The sequence below is a fragment of the Dreissena polymorpha genome, chromosome 9, assembly GCF_020536995.1.
Source record: "Dreissena polymorpha isolate Duluth1 chromosome 9, UMN_Dpol_1.0, whole genome shotgun sequence".
Classification (NCBI taxonomy): Eukaryota; Metazoa; Mollusca; class Bivalvia; order Myida; family Dreissenidae; genus Dreissena; species Dreissena polymorpha.
The window spans coordinates 39,511,707-39,530,696 of NC_068363.1; the positions used below are offsets into that span (position 1 = coordinate 39,511,707).

Below are 18,990 nucleotides of genomic sequence, written 5' to 3' on the forward strand. Positions count from 1 at the left end.
CTGAAGAATACACTGATCGGAAAATTTCAAGCGCCCCGGGGACTCTGATTTCGAAATTCAAGCGCCCCAGCAAGGGGAAGACCCTGGTGTTCAGATCAAATGTCGCAGGGGCCGTTTGCCATTTGGCGGACCCAGCGAATCACCGCGGAGCCATAATATATACCGCCGTGTTCATCGTGTTTGCTTAAAATAAAATAATTAAACATAACCGAATTGTATTGATCTCTTTCATTTAAAAGTGATAATGAATAATGTATTTCACACCCATGCCCATGACAGTGTTTTCTGTCTTTTTAAACGCCGCGTATAAAAGAAAACCGCGTTCGCACCTAGCTGTAGGAAACCAAACCTGGAGGAGTGTTAATTGAGTGTTTGATTATTCAATTAACAGCTTGAAGCCATGGAGAACTCATAACTAATTGTAGTAATCGTATTATCCCGAGTCTCTGGATTCCCCGATACATTCGTGTCAACTGTCTCAATCGCATACATGCAACTTTTCCCATCTGTATCCAATACTCGATAATCCCATATATGCCTGATTTATATTTTTTAAACCAAATTATGTGTGGGTAGTATAGACGATAAGAGTCATAAACACAAACGTTTTCGAAATTTTCGAAAGTGTCAAATGAATTTCGGCATATGATTCTATTTAAAGATATGATGAAATAAGCTCCCAATTAGGACCTGTGTATTGCACCATGCGTAAATCACCTGACACGGTTTGCACGCGTCGTGTACACAGCGTTCGACACTAACGGGAGTCCTGGAGTCCGAGACTCCTTAAAATGAGACTCGGACTCCTTGTTTTTGCGTCAGGGGAGTCCGTTGAACTTTTGTGGATCCGAAAAATGTGCCACAAATCATTATGCTTTAACACATTGACAAAAACAAAAGAATCCGATTTTTTTATTTTGGTTCCCTGTCACTGTGTAGTAATAGGGGAACATGAAAACTTTGAAACGTTTTCTGCCCGTTTTTTTTTTCACTTATATTTTTGCTGTAGTAAATTAGCTTTGCCAAATAGTTTCTCATTACTATAAAAATCATCACAATGCCCGAATTTTTTTACACATTGTACATTTTTGACTCTAATGTACTGAAGATCAGACTGGCTGTGAATCATTTGAGCGTGAATGACCCGTGTCAGTATCAATCGATGATTTCAGTGGTTTATTGCAGTTTGTAGGAATTGTTATACCAACCACACTAATTGGTTCCTACGGTGTACTCCTCCAGGATTAAATCGTTGACTCCTCCACAATTAAATCGTGGCAAGTTACTTAAGAGATTGATGATGGCAGCAGGGTGTAATCCTCGTGGAAATTGTGCTTTGCATGCAAAATAGTTTCTAAACATGTTTTCATGATGTAAAAACCCAATGATGAAATTACAATAAAATTAGAATTATATTGCGTTTCCCAATTTCCACGTTCTTGGAAATACATGTATTATAAAGAATATATATATAGCAATGAGAAATATAGGGTTGTTACACCCTTACGATGTAATTTAGTAACTATGACACTAACAAAACAGAAGGTTTCGATAATGTTTTTAACCCTAATGTTGAGGTTAAACAAGCAATCATAATGCATAATAGCAAATAATTCTACATGAAATAAATGAATTTCTTTGTCCAGATAAAAAGCGCGCGAAAATTTGCGTGGGTGTATTTATTTGTAAATAAAAATTTCGAAACGAGTACAACATTGAGATCATTTAATTCCCATTAAAAGTTTCATTGTGAATTTCAACTAAAGTACCGGGGTATCTCGCAAATTATTTGGCATTGATATTTCCTCTTAATAAAAAATAATTTAAACACGCTGTATCGTTACCATTACACTGTATAAATTCCTTCATTATTGAATCAATTATTGTTTTGTTTACTGACTGAACACAAGTGTCGTAACATACAGATGCAATACGTAAATTCGGACAGTACTTTTAAAGTCGGACACGAGCTTTCTTTGATTTATAGCGTGGCATAAATATGTTACGACTCTGGTTGACTTTCGATACGGGGTTGGCTTCAGCGTACAGGTATGTCAATACTAAACTGTACACTGAAGTTTATTTAGCTAGGCAGACACCTCATCCACTACACCACCTCAATTAAAAATTATTATGATTATAAATGTTTCTATACAAAAATAATGCATCCAAACAATGAAATCTTATTTTTTGCTGGATAAAGCTTTTTCTACATATGCCAAGCAGGGCTCGACAAATCCACTCGCCCGCTTGTAATTACTAGTAGAAATCGGCTCCGGACCAGAACGGAGCGTATATTGACAAGAGTTGAATCGAGTATTTGACCCTTACGGTAGTATATTCAATTCTATGCAAAAATTAATTATCCTATTTTATTGGTTTATACATTATCTTGTTGCTTATTAATTCCTCTTTCATAAAAATATAACTTGAAGTATATTTCCGTTTTTATTATTGGATTTATAGCGAGTTTAACACGAGAAATAAACATTTTATGTTTTACTTGTCGTAACTTTGTCACGTGACCAGTAGCTTTCGATTAGTGTACATCGAAGCGCAGAGGTTATACATTTTGATGTACCCACAAACTTTTTTCTAATTTTACTTGTATTTCTCGGCCGATTTTGACAAATTATACAAAAATGTATATCAATAGAAAGCCTACGTTTCGTAGTTTTCAGATATATAAATATATATGAAGTTTTACTTCTAATTTGGGCAGCCCGGCGAGTTATAACTTTAACTTTTGCAAATATCATACCGTTTTAGAATCTATATTTACAGTAAACATGGTCGTACTTTATACAGATTTGTAGCGTTAAATTTGGAGTTCAGTTTTTAAAACTACATCTTGCTTAGGAGAATAAAATTTTGTATATGATAGAAAAAAAAGGGTTTAAAAATGAAAGTAAATAAGGAATGAATTTGTACGAAAGTAGCGCGCGGTCATAACGCTTCGAACGTTTGGAGTTTTAGAATCTAGGTTGACATGTTCGTACTTTATACCGATTTGTAGCGTTTATATTTGGAGTTCAGTTTTAAAAATTACATCTTGCTAAGGAGAATAGAATTCTGTATGCTATAGTAAAAAATGGTTTAAAAATTAAAGTAAGTAAGGAATGAATTTGTACGAAAGTATTGCGCGGTCTGAACGCACCAAACTGATGCTACGGTCTTGGCGCTTGTGCTTTTGTTTAGATACGGGTCATTTAATTTCCTTTGACATAATTATTATATGTTGTTATGGAATAAATTGAAATATTTTGTTCTCGAAACATATCAATAAAGCTAATTATTAATGAAGCTTAATAAATTAACGATTACAGTTCTTGTTTATAACACAGACAGGGTGTTAATTTTATGACGAGACAGCGTATATAGCAGACCCTCTTGATATTTTTCGGCTTTGCATACTTCAAATGAAATGGGTGTCAAAACATTAATCGTTTGATGTTCATTTTCAAAGAGGTTATTATGTATACTTATATGAAAGGTTATTTACCTTAAATTATCAATTAATTAAAATTATTTAAAGATTCTTGAAAATTCTGGCCGAAAAATGTCAAGAGGGTCCGCATTAAAATCCAACCAGTAATGGCCTAAATGGCGTTTTATATATTATTTCATTAAGTGAAATAATATATAAAACGCCATTTGGGCCATTACTGGTTGGATTTTAAGAAGTAATAAATTGAATCCATAATAAATAAATAATACATTTATCTGCCAAAAATATTATATTTATTTACTTCAATTTATATGTTTCAAAATTGTACAGCATGGGCAAATAAATCATACTGCAGTGCTTGTTCTCTTTCTCAAGTGGCTCTTTAATGTTCCATTTTTATGTGTCCCTTAAAGTGGAGGGGCAGTTTATAGTCTCCTGATTTTCAGTCTGTCAGCGTTCAAATTTTGATGGCATTGAGTTTGCATGGTTCAGAAACCAATGTGCCTATACTTGTTTCCTGTGTCCATCTTAGTCTGTACTTCATTATTTAAACATTATCTCTTGCTGCCATGCAGAAACGAACCTATTATTACTCATTGTTTCAGAACATGCGAGGACCACGACCTATGCCTCGACCCGGTGGTCCCCATGGGCACCCAGGGGGACCAGGCCCAGTGCGACCCCCTGGGCCTGGAATGAGACCCCCGGGGCCACCTGGTCCCCCTGGCATGCGACCCCCAATGGGACCTCCTGGGCCACATGGAATGGGACCAGGACCAATGGGTAAATGTCCTTGATTAACATTTTTGTGTGAGATTACATGAAAATGATAAAACTGCCCTCATGATTTTGTCAAGCATGATGATCATCCATTGGAAAAAGGTCAGTTGACAGAAAAAAAAATCAAAGAACTCTTTGTTGTCAATAGCTCAGCTCTTTTTGAAATTTTGAAAAATGCATGGTAAAACACAAGTCCTAATAAACAAGTATTTAGTCAGAATGTAATGAACATGGTTAAAAAAGAGAGCTTATGTTTTGGCTTAAGTAAACATACCCATTAATAACACAAAACTTGTCCATACAATTGGTAGTACCTACAGGTATAAAGGATTTATAATAAATGTGAGCGATTTTGAAAAAAAACACCCAAAAACATATGAGCCATATGATATTTTCATAATATTGTAGCTATTGACAATTTGTAATCTTGGATGGAGAACATATTAACTAATTACTAACAGATGTTATGCCGTCACCATAGTTTTTCACTGCTTGGCTGTATGTTGAAGGTCCGGGACCTGGCCCCATGCGCCCTCAAGGGCCTCCAGTGGGGCACAACATGGGACCAAATATGGGACCAGGGGGGCCTGGGGCCTCGAACATCACCAATGATCCCAGGGGTGCTCACTGTCGCCTGTTTGTGGGCAACCTGAACACCATCGCCATGAAGAAGGAGGATGTGGAGGCTATATTCTGCAGGTAGTGCTGCTGCTGTGAGAAGTTTTATTTAATTGTTCTTTCAAATCTAGAAAACTATCAACATAGGTTTAGTTAAATTTATTACATAGAAGATCCACTTTATTGCTGTCCTGTTTTTCAAGATGCTCATTATATTGTGAGTTTATACAAATACTTACAATATTCAACAAACATTTCATGTTTTGAGATCGCCATACTGGTATTATAGTGGTAATGCATACATATATCTGCAGTATTAATCTAAAGTCTTACAACTTTTTATCATGAGGCAGATGTATCATGATCTGTGGATCCATTAGCATTAACTGATCTGTAGTGTGTACCATTGAAGTCCCTGCTATAAGCTGAAATGTCAAGGTCATCTTTTAAGGTCAAAGGTCAAGGTAAAACTTAAGGTCACTGGATTTGTACTTGCTTTAATACATTTTTAAAGTCTCAAGAATGATGACATATATGTTTTCGTGTTTGCATATTTCATTCCACATTTCAGGTACGGAATGGTTCTAGGTATATCGATGCATAAAGGATATGCGTTCGTGCAATATGGAAACCCGGAAGAGGCTAAAAGAGCAGCCATGTCTGAAGATACCAAAACATATGCTGGCCAGACTTTAGGTATTTTCATGTTGGTCTGGAATAATTTAACTGTAAAAAGGTTGGTTTGTTGTTAACGTTTTCAAGTTTTATAGTGCCACCATTGAGTGTTTTCATCACAGACAAATAATAGACCAGCAATTGATATATTTGAGTAATACTTTTGTATAAGCAACAAAGTGGATTTTCAGTACTTCCTTTAAAAAGGTTAAACAAACTACATTGTAATTTTGTTATCATGTTATAATGACAGGATTCTTTGACTTGCACTTAGTGGATTATTATACTGTTCCTGCATTACAACTACATACGAGTATCGTTCTGAGAAAACTGGGCTTAATTCATTTGCGTAAAGTGTCGTCCCAGATTAGCCTGTGCAGTCCGCACAGGCTAATCAAGGACGACACTTTCCGCTTTTATGTTATTTTTAGTTTCAAGGAAGTCCCTCCTTACCAAAAATCAAGTTTAGGCGAAAAGTGTTGTCCCTTATAAGCCTGCGCAGACTGCACAGGCTAATCTGGAACGACACTATGCACATGCATTAAGCCCAGTTTTCTCAGAACACGACTCATATGTTGTATTTCTTCTTATTCTCAGATATAAACATAGCCTCAGAACCAAAGAAGGGTAACAAACGGTCAGCACAGACGTCAAAGTAAGCTGTTGAATATTCCACTTTAAGTATGATTATAAACTGAATATTCATATCCACTCTTTAGACTTTACTGTAGCACTTAACTGTCATAGTTATCTAGACACAAAGCAAATATAAACTATTTACTCATTGATTTTTAGCTCATCTATTTTTTGAAAAAAAATTATGAGCTATTGTCATCACCTTGGCGTCGGCGTCCGTTTAAGTTTTGCATTTAGGTCCACTTTTCTCATAAAGTATCAATGCTATTGCATTCAAACTTGGTACACTTACTTACTATCATTAGGGGACTGGGCAGGCAAAGTTAGATAACTCTGGCTTGCATTTTGACAGAATTATGTGCCCTTTTTATGCTTAGAAAATTGAAAATTTTGGTTAAGTTTTGTGTTTAGGTCCATTTTATTCCTTAAGTATCAAAGCTATTGCTTTCATACTTGCAACACTTACTGACTTTCATAAGTTGACTGTGCAGGCAAAGTTATGTAACTCTGACTGGCATTTTGACAGAATTATGTGCTCTTTTTATACTTAGAAAATTGAAAAGTTGGTTAAGTTTTGTGTTTAGGTCCACTTTTTTCCGAAAGTATCAAAGCTATTGCTTTCATACTTGCAACACTTACTAACTATCGTAAGGGGAGTGTGCAGGCAAAGTTAAGTAACTGACTGGCATTTTGACGGAAATATGGGCACTTTATACTTGAAAATTTGGTTTTGTGTTTTGGTCCTATTTTACCCCTAAAGTATCATAGATATTGCTTTCATACTTGGAACACTCGCAAACTATCATAAGGGGACAGTAAAGGACAAGTTCATATCTCTGGTTGTCGTTTTTGCGGATTATTGCCCTTTTTTTATTTAGTAATTTTGAATATATGGTTACATTTTGTGTTTAGATCCACTTTACTTCTAAAGTATCAAGGCTATTGCTTTTAAATTTGAAATAATGATGCTATCATGAGGGTACTGTACCTGGCAAGTTGAATTTTACCTTGACCTTTGAATGGCCTTGACTGTCAAGGTCAAATTATTAAATTTTGATAAAATTGCCATAACTTATTTATGATTAGATTCAATTGATACTTTGACAAAACAACTCTTACCTGACATACCACAATAGACTCCACCCAAACCATCCCCCATGCCCCCCCCCCAAAAAAATCCCCCCCCCCCATTATATTTTTTTTAAATTAAAGAATATCTAATAAATCATACTATACCCCACCCCCCTCTCCAAAAAAATAATTTTTATGCCCCCGGTAGGGTGGCATATAGCAGTTGAACTGTCTGTCAGTATGTCAGTCCGTCCGAAAAAAACTTTGACATTGGCGATAACTTTTTCACATTTGAAGATAGCAACTTGATATTTGGCATGCATGTGTATCTCATGGAGCTGCACATTTTGAGTGGTGAAAGGTCAAGGTCATCCTTCAAGGTCAAATGTCAAATTTATGGTGTCTGTCCGTCCGAAAACTTTAACATTGGCCATTACTTTTTATGCCCCCAGAACATAGGTTCTGGGGGCATATTAAAATCGCACCGTCCGTCAGTCAGTCCATCCGGATTAGTTTCCGCTCAATAAGTCAAGCAGTTGTCATCAGATCTTCACCAAACTTCATGAATATGTGTTAGGCTATAACATCTAGGTCAAGTTCTATAATCGGCCAAATTGACCAAGACACTCCTGAGTTACGGCCATTGAATTATGGTAAAATTGGGATTTTTCTCGTTTCCGCTCAATAACTCGAGCAAATGTCATAGGATCTTCACCAAACTTTATGAAAATGTGTTAGGCTATAACATCTAGGTCAAGTTCGATAATCGGCCAAATTGACCCAGATACTCCTGAGTTACGGCCCTTGAATTATCGTAATTTTTTTTTTTCTCGTTTCCGCTCAATAACTCGAGCAAATGTCATAGGATCTTCACCAAACTTCATGAAAATGTGTAAGGTCATAAGATCTAGGTCAAGTTCGATAATCAGCCAAATTGACCATGACACTCCTGAGTTACGACCCTTGAATCATCGGAAAATTGAGTTTTTTCTCGTTTCCGCTCAATAACTCAAGCAATTGTCATCGGATCTTCACCAAACTTCATAAAAATTAGTAAGGCAATAAAATCTAGGTTAACTTAGATAATCGGCCAAATTGACCAAAACACTCCTGAGTTACGGCCCTTGAATCATCGAAAAATTGAGTTTGTTCTCGTTTCGGCTCAATAACTCGAGCAATTGTCATCGGATCTTCACCAAACTTCATAAAAATGTGTAAGGCAATACAATCTAGGTTAAGTTCGATAATCAGCCAAATTTACCCAGGCACTTGTGAGTTATGGCTCTTGAATCATAAAAAAGTTGCGTTTCTGCTAAAAAAAATGCTCATAACTTCTATGTCGCTTCAGATGAAACTTTCATATTTGGTATGCATGTGTATATGGACAAGGCCTTTCATTACGCACACAAATTTTGACCCCTTTTTACCTTGACCTTGAGCTTAGGGTCCGCGTTTAGGTTTCAAAATCTGCATTTTGGTTTCAAAAAAGCGTTTTTTGGGGGCATATGTCTTCCGATGGAGACAGCTCTTGTTCAATATTGAAGATAGCAACTTGATATTTGGCATGCATGTGTATCTCATGGAGCTGAACATTTTGAGTGGTGAAAGGTGAAGGTCAAGGTCAGATGTCAAATATATGGCGTCTATCCGTCCGAAAAATTTAACATTGGCCATAACTTTTAATATTGAAGATAGCAACTTGATATTTGGCATGCATGTGTATCTCATGAAGCTGTACATTTTGAGTGGTGGAAGCTCAAAGTCAAGGTCATCCTTCAAGGTAAAAAAAAAGTAAAATAATTTTTCAAAGCGGCGTTCTCATGAAGCTGCACATTTTGAGTGGTGGAAGTTCTAGTTAAAGGTCATCCTTCAAGGTCAAGGTCATCCTCAATTTTTTTTTCTAACTTCAAAGTGGCGTTCTCATGAAGCTGCACATTTTGAGTGGTGGAAGTTCAAGGTCAATGTCATTTTCAAGGTCAATGTCATTTTTCAAGGTCAAGGTCATTTTTCAAGGTCAAGGTCTTTTTTCAAGGTCAAGGTCATCCTTCAAGGTCAAAGGTCAATTTTTTTATTTTAAAGCGGCGTTATGATGAAGCTACACATTTTGAGTGGTGGAAATTCAAGGTCAAGGTCATCCTTCAAGGTCAAGGTCATCCTTCAAGGTCAAAGGTCAAAACAAATATTTTAAAGCGGCGTTATCATGAAGCTGTTCATTTTCAGTGGTGGAAGTTCAAGGTCAAGGTCATCCTTCAAGGTCAAAAAAAAAAAAAAAATTCAAAGTGGGGATCTCATGAAGCTGCACATTTTGAGTGGTGGAAGTTCAAGGTCAAGGTCATCCTTCAAGGTCAAAGGTCAAGTTATTTTTTTTTCATTTCAAAGTGGCGTTCACATAAAGCTGCACATTTTGAGTGGTGGAAGTTCAAGGTCAAGGTCATTCTTCAAGGTCAAGGTCATCTTTCAAGGTCAAAGGTCAAAAAAATAATATTTCAAAGCAGCGTTATCATTAAGCTACACATTTTGAGTGGTGGAAGTTCAAGGTCAAGGTCATCCTTCAAGGTCAAAGGTAAAAAAAATAAATCAAAGCGACGTTATCATGAAGCTGCACATTTTGAGTGGTGGAAGTTAAAGGTCAAGGTCATCTTTCAAGGTAAAAAAAAAATAATTTCAAAGCAGCGTTCTTATGAAGCTGCACATCTTGAGTGGTGGAAGTTCAAGGTCATCATCATTTGTCAAGGTCATCCGTCAAGGTCAAAGGTAAAAAAAATAATTTCAAAGCGACGTTATCATGAAGCTACACATTTTTAGTAGTGGTATATCAAGGTCAAGGTCATCCTTTAAGGTCAAGGTCATCCTTCAAGGTCAAAGGTAATAAATAATAATTTAAAGCGGCGTTATCATGAAGCTGCACATTTGGAGTGGTAGAAGTTAAAGGTCAAGGTCATCCTTCAAGGTCAAAGGTAAAAAAAATAATTAAAGCGGCGTTATCAGGAAGCTGCACATTTTGAGTGGTAGAAGTTAAAGGTCAAGGTCATCCTTCAAAGTAAAAAAAAAAATTCTAAAATTTCAAAGTGGCGTTCTCATGAAGCTGCACATTTTGAGTGGTGGAATTTCAAGGTCAAGATCATCCGTCAAGGTCATCCTTCAAAGTCAAAGTTCAAAAAAAATAATTCAAAGCGGCGTTCTCATGAAGCTGCACATTTTGAGTGGTGGAAGTTCAAGGTCAAGGTAATTCTTCAAGGTCAAGGTGATCCTTCAAGGTCAAAGGACTAAAAAATAATAATTTCAAAGAGGCGTTATCATTAAGCTGCACATTTTGAGTGGTGGAAGTTCAAGGTCAAGCTCATCCTTCAAGGTCAAGCTCATCCTTCAAGGTCAAAGGTCAAACAATATATAATTCAAAGCGGCGTTCTCATAAAGCTGCACATTTTGAGTGGTTGAAGTTCAAGGTCAAGGTCATCCTTCAAGATCAAAGGTAAAAAAACAACTAATTTTTTTTTTCAAAGCGGCACAATATTGGGCATTGTGTTTCTGACGAACAAACCTCTTGTTTTTTCAAACATGGTTAAAAAACACAAATATTTATTTTTATTATTTTATTTTTGAAATACCGTCCAACCATCTGGACCAAGAATCCTTCCCCCCCCCCCCCAAAAAAAATAATTTTTTTTTGTGATTTTTTTTGTATTTTGGAAGATAATGTAATAAATGACCACACCCCGACACTATACACCCCTCTCCACTCCACCCCTACCTCTTTTGTGATTGAAATTGAGATAAGTCCCTACACTTTTAAAAAGAAAAATAGATGAGCGGTCTGCACCTGCAAGGCGCTGCTCTTGTTTATATGTAGAATTAAGCAAGAGTCGTCCTCCCCCTGTTTATTATACCCCCACAAACGAAGTTTATGGGGGTATATAGGAGTGAGCTTGACAGTCAGTCGGTCCGTAGTTTAGTGTCCGCTCTCTAATTCAAGTTGTTTTCATCTGATATTCACCAAACTTGGTCAGATGTTGTATCTAAATGATGTCTAGGTCAAGTTCGAATATGGGTCATGCCGGGTCAAAAACCAGGTCACGGGGTCAATTAGTGATTTATAAACATTAAGCATGGTGTCCACTGTCTAATTCAAGTAGTTTTCATCCGAGCTTAATAAAACTTGGTAAGAAGGTTTATCAAGATGATGCTTAGGCCAAGTAGGAACATGGGTCATGCGGGGTTAAAAACTAGGTCATGGGGTCACTTAGTGCGTTTTAAACAGTGAGCATGGTGTCCGCTCTTTAATTCAAGTAGTTTTTATCCGAGCTTCACCAAACTTGGTCAGAAGTTGTATCTAGATGATGTTAAGGCCAAGTTCAAACATGGGTCATGGCAGGTCAAAAACTAGGTGACGGGGTCACTAAGTGCATTTTAAACAATGAGCATGGTGTCTGCTCTTATTTAAGTAGTTTTCATCCGATCTTTACCACACTTGGTCAGTAATTGTATCTAGATGATGTGTAGGTCAAGTTCGAACATGGGCCATGCCAGGTCAAAAACTAGCTAACGGGGTCACTTAGTGCGTTTTAAACATTGAGCATGGTGTCCGCTGTTTTTTTGTGAAGACAACATGCAAAATACTCTGTGTCAATGTGGCCTGTGGGGGTATTCGTCACGTCTGTGACAAATCTCTAGTTTGTGTTACAGCAAATGGCGCAATAAATTATTGCAGTAAGGACCAAGAATGTGCATCAAAAATCAATAATCCAGAGGACCCTGAATATGCATTAAAAATCAATAATCCAGAGGACCCAGAATGTGCATTTAAAATTAATAATCCTGAGGACCCTGAATGTGCATTAAAAATTAATATTCCATCTGTGGCTTTCAACTGAGACAGTATTATTTTCAAGCTCCAAAAGCAACATGTTAACACCGTCTGTGGCTTTACTGTGATGCTCTGAATTCTATATGAACAGAAGAATTTGTCTTGCTTTCTTAGTCAAACAGCTTCTTTTATGACTTCTATTAGTAATCGATTGCTGAACCATTTCATATATGATATATTGTCAGAAGCTAAAACCAAAACCTTTTAAAACCGTAAAAGTCATCAGGGCTTTCCTTTGACCCGAGCTCCCGGGTTTTGACGCTTGAAAATTACAGAATACCCTAGTTTGACTCGTGAGAAAATTACGTCATGCGTCACATTTGACCCGGGGGAATATACCGACTTGCGTCAAAGAGATCAAAAGTTGTTATGAGTAATCGATAATTGGCTTGGGCGGAGTATCTTTTGGTAGACGCTAACCGTTATCGCCCGTTTCCAATCATTGAAGCTCAAGTCCGCCCAGTAGGTGGAGTTTTGCCCATTAAGAAATCTAGTAACGACCAATTAAAACACTGCTGGTTCGATGACGCGTGCATCAACGTTCCATTATTTATCTGTCTCTGAGCGTTTGTTATCAGCTGTTTGCAGAAACGACATGTATTAAACCCACTAAAACAGAATGGACTCACCCGCGTCAGTTTTAATAATATCCAAAATGTAATTATAATATCCATATCCACAATATTTTGAGAAATACTTCCACAATATTTCAGAATGTATTTCCAATGCTGAATACAGTGTACCCAACCCTGTTTTATTCCTTGTTTGCTCCGTTCAAAGACGCGCGAAAGTTATGCTGGCATATGTACTGTCTACAACGTCAATTTACACGCTTTGCATCCGAGTTGCTAAAAATATTATTATTATTATACCGGATTTATATAGCGCCCTTTTCATGCAAGAGTGCACGTTCAAAGGCGCTTAAAATAACAATAGAACTGGTGTAACTGACCGTGTGGCAAAGTGACAAATTTGGATGCTGCATGTGCTAATTGATTACAACATAGGTGTAATAATTGACCATTTGAGACGGCAGAGAAAATCGGCGTGTTTGTCGCACGTCTTCGGTAAAGATGGCACATGAAATAATTAAATCCGGATTTGAGCCGTCCAGGGTAGATTTTGAGATAAATGTTAATCCGATTAGTTAGTTTAAGGAGGTATTTTGATGGTTAACACTGACACGAGCAGTAACTGGCGAAACATCTTCGCTACTTTCCGAATACCGTACCATCCTACGAACGTTGCTAATGTCCGCCAACTATAAATTATCTATAAGCAAAGTAAAGCACTGCAATATCATGCTTAAAACAATATGTCAACGGAATTATATATTAATTGCGTATTTGCTAGGTAACTTATTACTGGCTTTCATTTTCTGCAGACAAACAAAACACATTTTATTTCATTCGCAAACGACATATCTCTACCTGTTTTGGGACAGTCGTTTTTGCATACGGTATTTCGTCGATTTTAATTTATTTCCAACGATCTTTATAACATTTATTATAAAATGACGTGTACACATATTATAGAATGACGTATACACATGCGGTGTTACGAATGGTCTGATTGATAAAATTTCGCATTGAAGAAATTGCACATAGAAAGAAAATAAAGAATAACAACAAGCAAGGGCTCAAGGGGCTCTGTCCTCTATTCTCTTTATCCTACAGTCTCTGAATCTCCCGTTTTCGAATTTGGGACAATTGACACCCCTGATATATATTATGCCACTACAAGTGCGAGTGTTTTTTTCGTATTGATTTCACTATGCTCACAATGTTGGTCACAATGTATGTTTGCATTATCTCTTTTTATTGACTGGAATATAAGAAATAAATGTTTAGATATTTGTAAATTTGTTGCTTTTTATATATTATATCTCAGCAATTTGCTTAAAGTACAAAATATCATTGACTCTCCTGCGTTATTATTATGACTCATACAAATTTGATTTTGACTCTTGAAAATTTGGTCCCAAGAGTCATTGACTCATGAGATTTGAGGTCTAAGGAAAGCCCTGAGTCATGAAAGAATGTTACATTTCTCTGTTTTTGCAGTTCCAATACCTCAACCTCAGGGAGTCCCGCCCAGAAGAAGTTGCGGGCGGCAGACGAGGCAGCTGCTACAGCTAGTGGGCGTCAACTGGTGTCATTGGGCTCGGGCTTGAAAGGAGCCACCATTGACGCTTCAAGCACTTCCATCACTCTTTCACGACCCACTGGGAAGGCACTGAAGAAGACCACCATATCAAGTAGTCATGTCTAAGATATATTGTAATAATAAGTCAAGAAATTGAGACTAACGTTGTTGAAAATTTAGTGGTCAGGTCTTATCCTTTACCTTAAGTAAAACATGGACAATATTTTATAAGGCTACGTGTTGTTGTATTTTTAACCAGGTTTTCAGAAGGAAAAAACTGGTTATTAGATTGGCGAATGCGGGCGGGCTGGCTGGCGGGCTGGCGGGCGGGCGGAACAAGCTTGTCCGGGCCATAACTATGTCGTTCATTGTCAGATTTTAAAATCATTTGGCACATTTGTTCACCATCATTGGACGGTGTGTCGCGCGAAATAATTACGTCGATATCTCCAAGGTCAAGGTCACACTTTGAGTTCAAAGGTCAAAAATGGCCATAAATGAGCTTGTCCTGGCCATAACTATGTCATTCATTGTGAGATTTTAAAATCATTTGGCACATTTGTTCACCATCATGGGACGGTGTGTCGCACGAAATAATCACGTCAATATCTTCAATGTCAAGGTCGCCACGACTAAAAATAGATTTTTTTTAAAAACAAACTTACAAAGGGGGTTAATTTTGTTTGTTCATTTCAAAAGTTCAGTTTGAGTTTTCTCCCTTTATCAGATTTTTTTTTCACAATGAAAACCTGGTTTTGTGACAATTTTGTCCCTTGTTTGTTCATTCATTTGCGTTGATTCATGTTCAACAGAATATTTTGTCCACGATGCTATTAATGAAATGAAATAAAATTGATGTGTGGGCTGCATTTTCGAACAGTATGTTGTTTAAATGTGAAGTTATAATGCAGAACTTATTAAATGTGCCTTGAGTTCTATCTAGAAGGTGATCATTCTTGACCTTGCAGCCGGCAATGAGTCTTTATGACATATCAGTGATTTTTTTTGCCCTTTTTTGTTACAGCCTGTGTCATTTTGATTGGGAAAGTTAGCGTGATAAACCATGAAATTGGGAAAAATAGCGCGATAAACCATGAAATTATGATTATAAGAACAGAATTAAAGTTGCTTAGTTCATGTTTGACAGCATTTTTATATTATAAAGTGTTGCTTTAATGTCTTCTTACAATGAATACAAGTTAGTTAATATGCTTCCACATGCATATTAAACTTGCAATAATCTATAAGTTTTTAGATATACCATTTAATCATAACCTCTTTAAGAGTATGAATTAAATTCAGCATTTAAAAAAAAAAAATCATATAATGGTGAAAACATTTGCAAATATTAACAAACACACTTTAGTGTTCTTGCTGTGTAAATGATGTATTAAAAAGAGTTAAAATAATATTTTTCATTTGTTTACCTTTCAATATCTTGCACTTGACATCCTCAGTTCCATTGTACAGCTTGACAAACATAATAAAGCAGAATATGCATATGAATCTGATTATACACAGACCCACTAACATATCAATCAAATCATGTTTGTCTCTTTTACTTTCCGAACGCTGCTAATCTTAAATGCTTTAACTTTGTGAGTAGACTAATTCCGATTTTCCAACACTGATTTCCGCACTTTCACTGTGAAGATTTCTAATAAATATTTGTTGTTTTTTATCTCAAACTTTGTATTTTGCGTTAAATGACACACGCATGAAATTATTCCCTAATAACCATATGATATCCGTCGTTAATTTGAATGTTATTTATCATTTCGCTGCTCATTGCAAATTTCTCGTCTGCTTGCCGCCATCTTGAAGGTGTGTAGAAACAGGCGTTAACAATCGGGATACATCGACTATAGAGAGAGATGTGTGGATAGCAACGTAAAATCGTATTCGGCTACATTCGCTAACAATACGTAAGTTAGTTGTCGTTCGGCGACGACAAGACAAGCTCGATCCGCACTCATACGAAATTAACGCAAATTGACATTGTAATCTTATTGGCTTTATTGGGAAAATTTGGTCGTTTTTTGGGGAAATTTTGGTCAAATTTTTGGGGAAAAACGTCTTTTTTTTTGCAATTGGGAAGCAGCCGAAAATCGGCGGTAATTTTGGGCAAAAAAATTCACTGCATATTGATATGTGGCAACCGCAAATCCCAATGTGATCATTCTTGACCTTGCAGCGGGCAATGACATTTTGATATGTGGCAACTGCAAGTCCCTCCACAGCAGCCTTGCCACCTTTGTGCAGCACAAGAAGAACAAGTGTGAGCTGAAGATACAGTGCAAGTGTCACCAGCCCACCACCCCCAGCCCCAGCACACCCACTGAGAAGGACAAGGAGAATGGGGCACAGAAAGGTACACTTAGAAAAATGGGGCTTAATGCATGTGTGTTCAGTGGCGTCCCAGATTAGCCTGTACAGTTTTCACAGGTCAATCAGTGACGACACTTCCCGCCTGAACTGGATTTTTGTTTTATATAGACGAAAAAATCCATGAATGCGGATAGTTTGGTCTCTGCGTGGCCTAGTGCGGACTGCAAAGGCTTATCTGGCACGATGTGATAAGCGGATGCATTTAGACCCATGTCCCTCAACAAGGCTTAGTGTATTTAAAAAAATCGTATAGAAGAGGAGTATAAAATAACTTGTTTACAAATGAGGAGAAGTATTAGAAGTATATAAATGTACATGCTCATCGTGTAAAATGTATACACAGTTTTAACTTAATTGCATTAAGAAAATTGATTTCCGACCTTTTATATACAAAACTATCCGTGTTGTTTTACATTTACCTGTATTTTAGAGGTATTTACACTAGGGCTGTCACGATTCACCGGTATATCGCGGTGCATGTCGTGAAAAAAATCGCACCGCTGTACGGCGTTGCCGCAACGTTTTTTTTAATATTATTATATTAGCACAGATATAAATACATTACATAATTATTTTGATATAGATATCGTTTTGAAAACTGTAGAAGCGATTCAAAAGGGCTAAACAAATAATCCGTTAATATCCAGGTCAAGCAAGCGCTTCCACTGGTAGATGTTTAACTTTCACGTTTAAAATACGGCGATGTATGGGTCCGTACCTTTTTTGGAATTAGAGACAGATTTCCTTTGCAAATAAGTTCATAATTATCCAAAAGATGTTTATTCTATTTCTTATTTTCTTTCTTAGTATATCGATCGTTCAAAGCATGGCACTTCCGAATCATGTTATCTTAAGATTCTGAATAAGTCGAGGAAGAGTCAGAACGCTACGGATTTTCAATACTGGGCCTGCTGACTCCGCATTTTAAACATGCCCTTGAAGCGTTCGATTTACACAGATCGTAGTCACAGCTATTGTAAACAACATGGTGGACATTTTAGAAAAAGACGCGAATAACAATAACAATGACTACTTCTATCAAGTTTTTTACAGTTTCTTTGACAGTTTCTAGTCATACTATGATACCAGTGTTTTCTGATTATTGAGCTTAATAAAGTTTGAGAAACTTGTTATTCTGCTGTTTTCTTCACAGATACATATTCTGTAAAATATCGCGGTACGTACCGCGATACAGTGTTGCCGTACCACGATATACCGCGGTACGCTCACGGCGTATCATGACAGCCCTAATTTACACCAATATGGCTGTCTTATCTTGAGCTTTGATAGAACAGATTGAAAAGTTAACTTTGTTTGAAGATCTGCATTTTTTTAAATATTTTAAGGGTTTACTTTGAAATTTGGTGGAAAAGTTCTATTAATCTGATAGTGACATGTATTAATTTAAAGTATATTAAATTACTATTATATAATTAAAACATAAGTTGATGAAAGAAATATAAATTGTTAAAAAAGAATCGAGTTTAAGTTTTTGAAGTTTAACCCACTAAAATTTAGTTTTTGTGTAAAATTACTTCTGCACTAACAAAAGCTAGGTTATAAGTCTTCTTGATTTTTGTGTGAACATTATCAAGCTAAAACATTAATATACACATTTGTTACAGTTTGGCTAATGCATGACAGAAATGTATCTGTTGGTAATACTTAGGCTCTTTTTTCCCCTCTATGAATCTGTTAGTGATATAATTGCACATGTTTTGAGCTTTCTCACTGAACATGTACATCTGTGAACATCCGTTGGTACAACTTCTGCCATTCCCAGGCGGGGTCGAGCCTGCGCGCCAGTTGCTGTGTGCCGTGTGTGATGCGGAGTTCCCCACAGCCTGGGACCTGTGTCATCACTGCCAAGAGGAACACAACATTGCCATCTTCAAGGAGAACACAGAGGTGTGCACCCTTATGAGTCACGTGCTCAAAGTATCGCCCAAGATTAGACTGTGAAGTCAGCATGGGCTAATCAGGGACGAAAATTTCCATTTAATCTGGAGTTTGCTTACAAGTGGCTTCCTTAAAAAAAAAGGGAAATGTTGTCCTTGATAGGCCTGTGAAGACTGCACAGGCTAATCTGGGACGACATGAAGGCACATGAATAAAGGCTTGTTTTCACGTATCTATGTACAGAATTTCTGTAATTTGGTCTCTCATGTGTTTCTTGGATCTTCCAAGAGCTACAATTTTATTTAATAAAATAAAAAATTATTTGATGAATGTTTACCTTATTTATTTAGCAAAAAGTGTTATTGTGTAGCTCGTCTTCTTATTATTATTTATAAATGTGATTCATGAACCTGAAGATTTGGCATGTTTTTATGCCCCCGGATTGAATGATCGGGGGTACCGTTAT

General features: G+C 36.8%; 1 protein-coding gene across 2 annotated transcripts in view; it reads left to right on the forward strand.

The window, feature by feature from the left end:
• The window catches only part of LOC127845164 (heterogeneous nuclear ribonucleoprotein C-like 3), a 30,873-nt gene that overhangs the window by 3,111 nt on the left and 8,772 nt on the right, over nucleotides 1–18,990 (forward strand). For both annotated transcript variants that reach the window (XR_008033080.1, XM_052375921.1), the window contains exons 2-8: nucleotides 4,054–4,231; nucleotides 4,738–4,927; nucleotides 5,418–5,542; nucleotides 6,119–6,176; nucleotides 14,156–14,349; nucleotides 16,432–16,608; nucleotides 18,409–18,533. Coding sequence is in view for 1 of the 2 variants with exons in the window: in XM_052375921.1 (XP_052231881.1) it covers nucleotides 4,054–4,231; nucleotides 4,738–4,927; nucleotides 5,418–5,542; nucleotides 6,119–6,176; nucleotides 14,156–14,349; nucleotides 16,432–16,608; nucleotides 18,409–18,533 (1,047 nt within the window). In the remaining variant the exon portion in view is untranslated. The remainder of the gene's footprint in view (nucleotides 1–4,053; nucleotides 4,232–4,737; nucleotides 4,928–5,417; nucleotides 5,543–6,118; nucleotides 6,177–14,155; nucleotides 14,350–16,431; nucleotides 16,609–18,408; nucleotides 18,534–18,990) is intronic.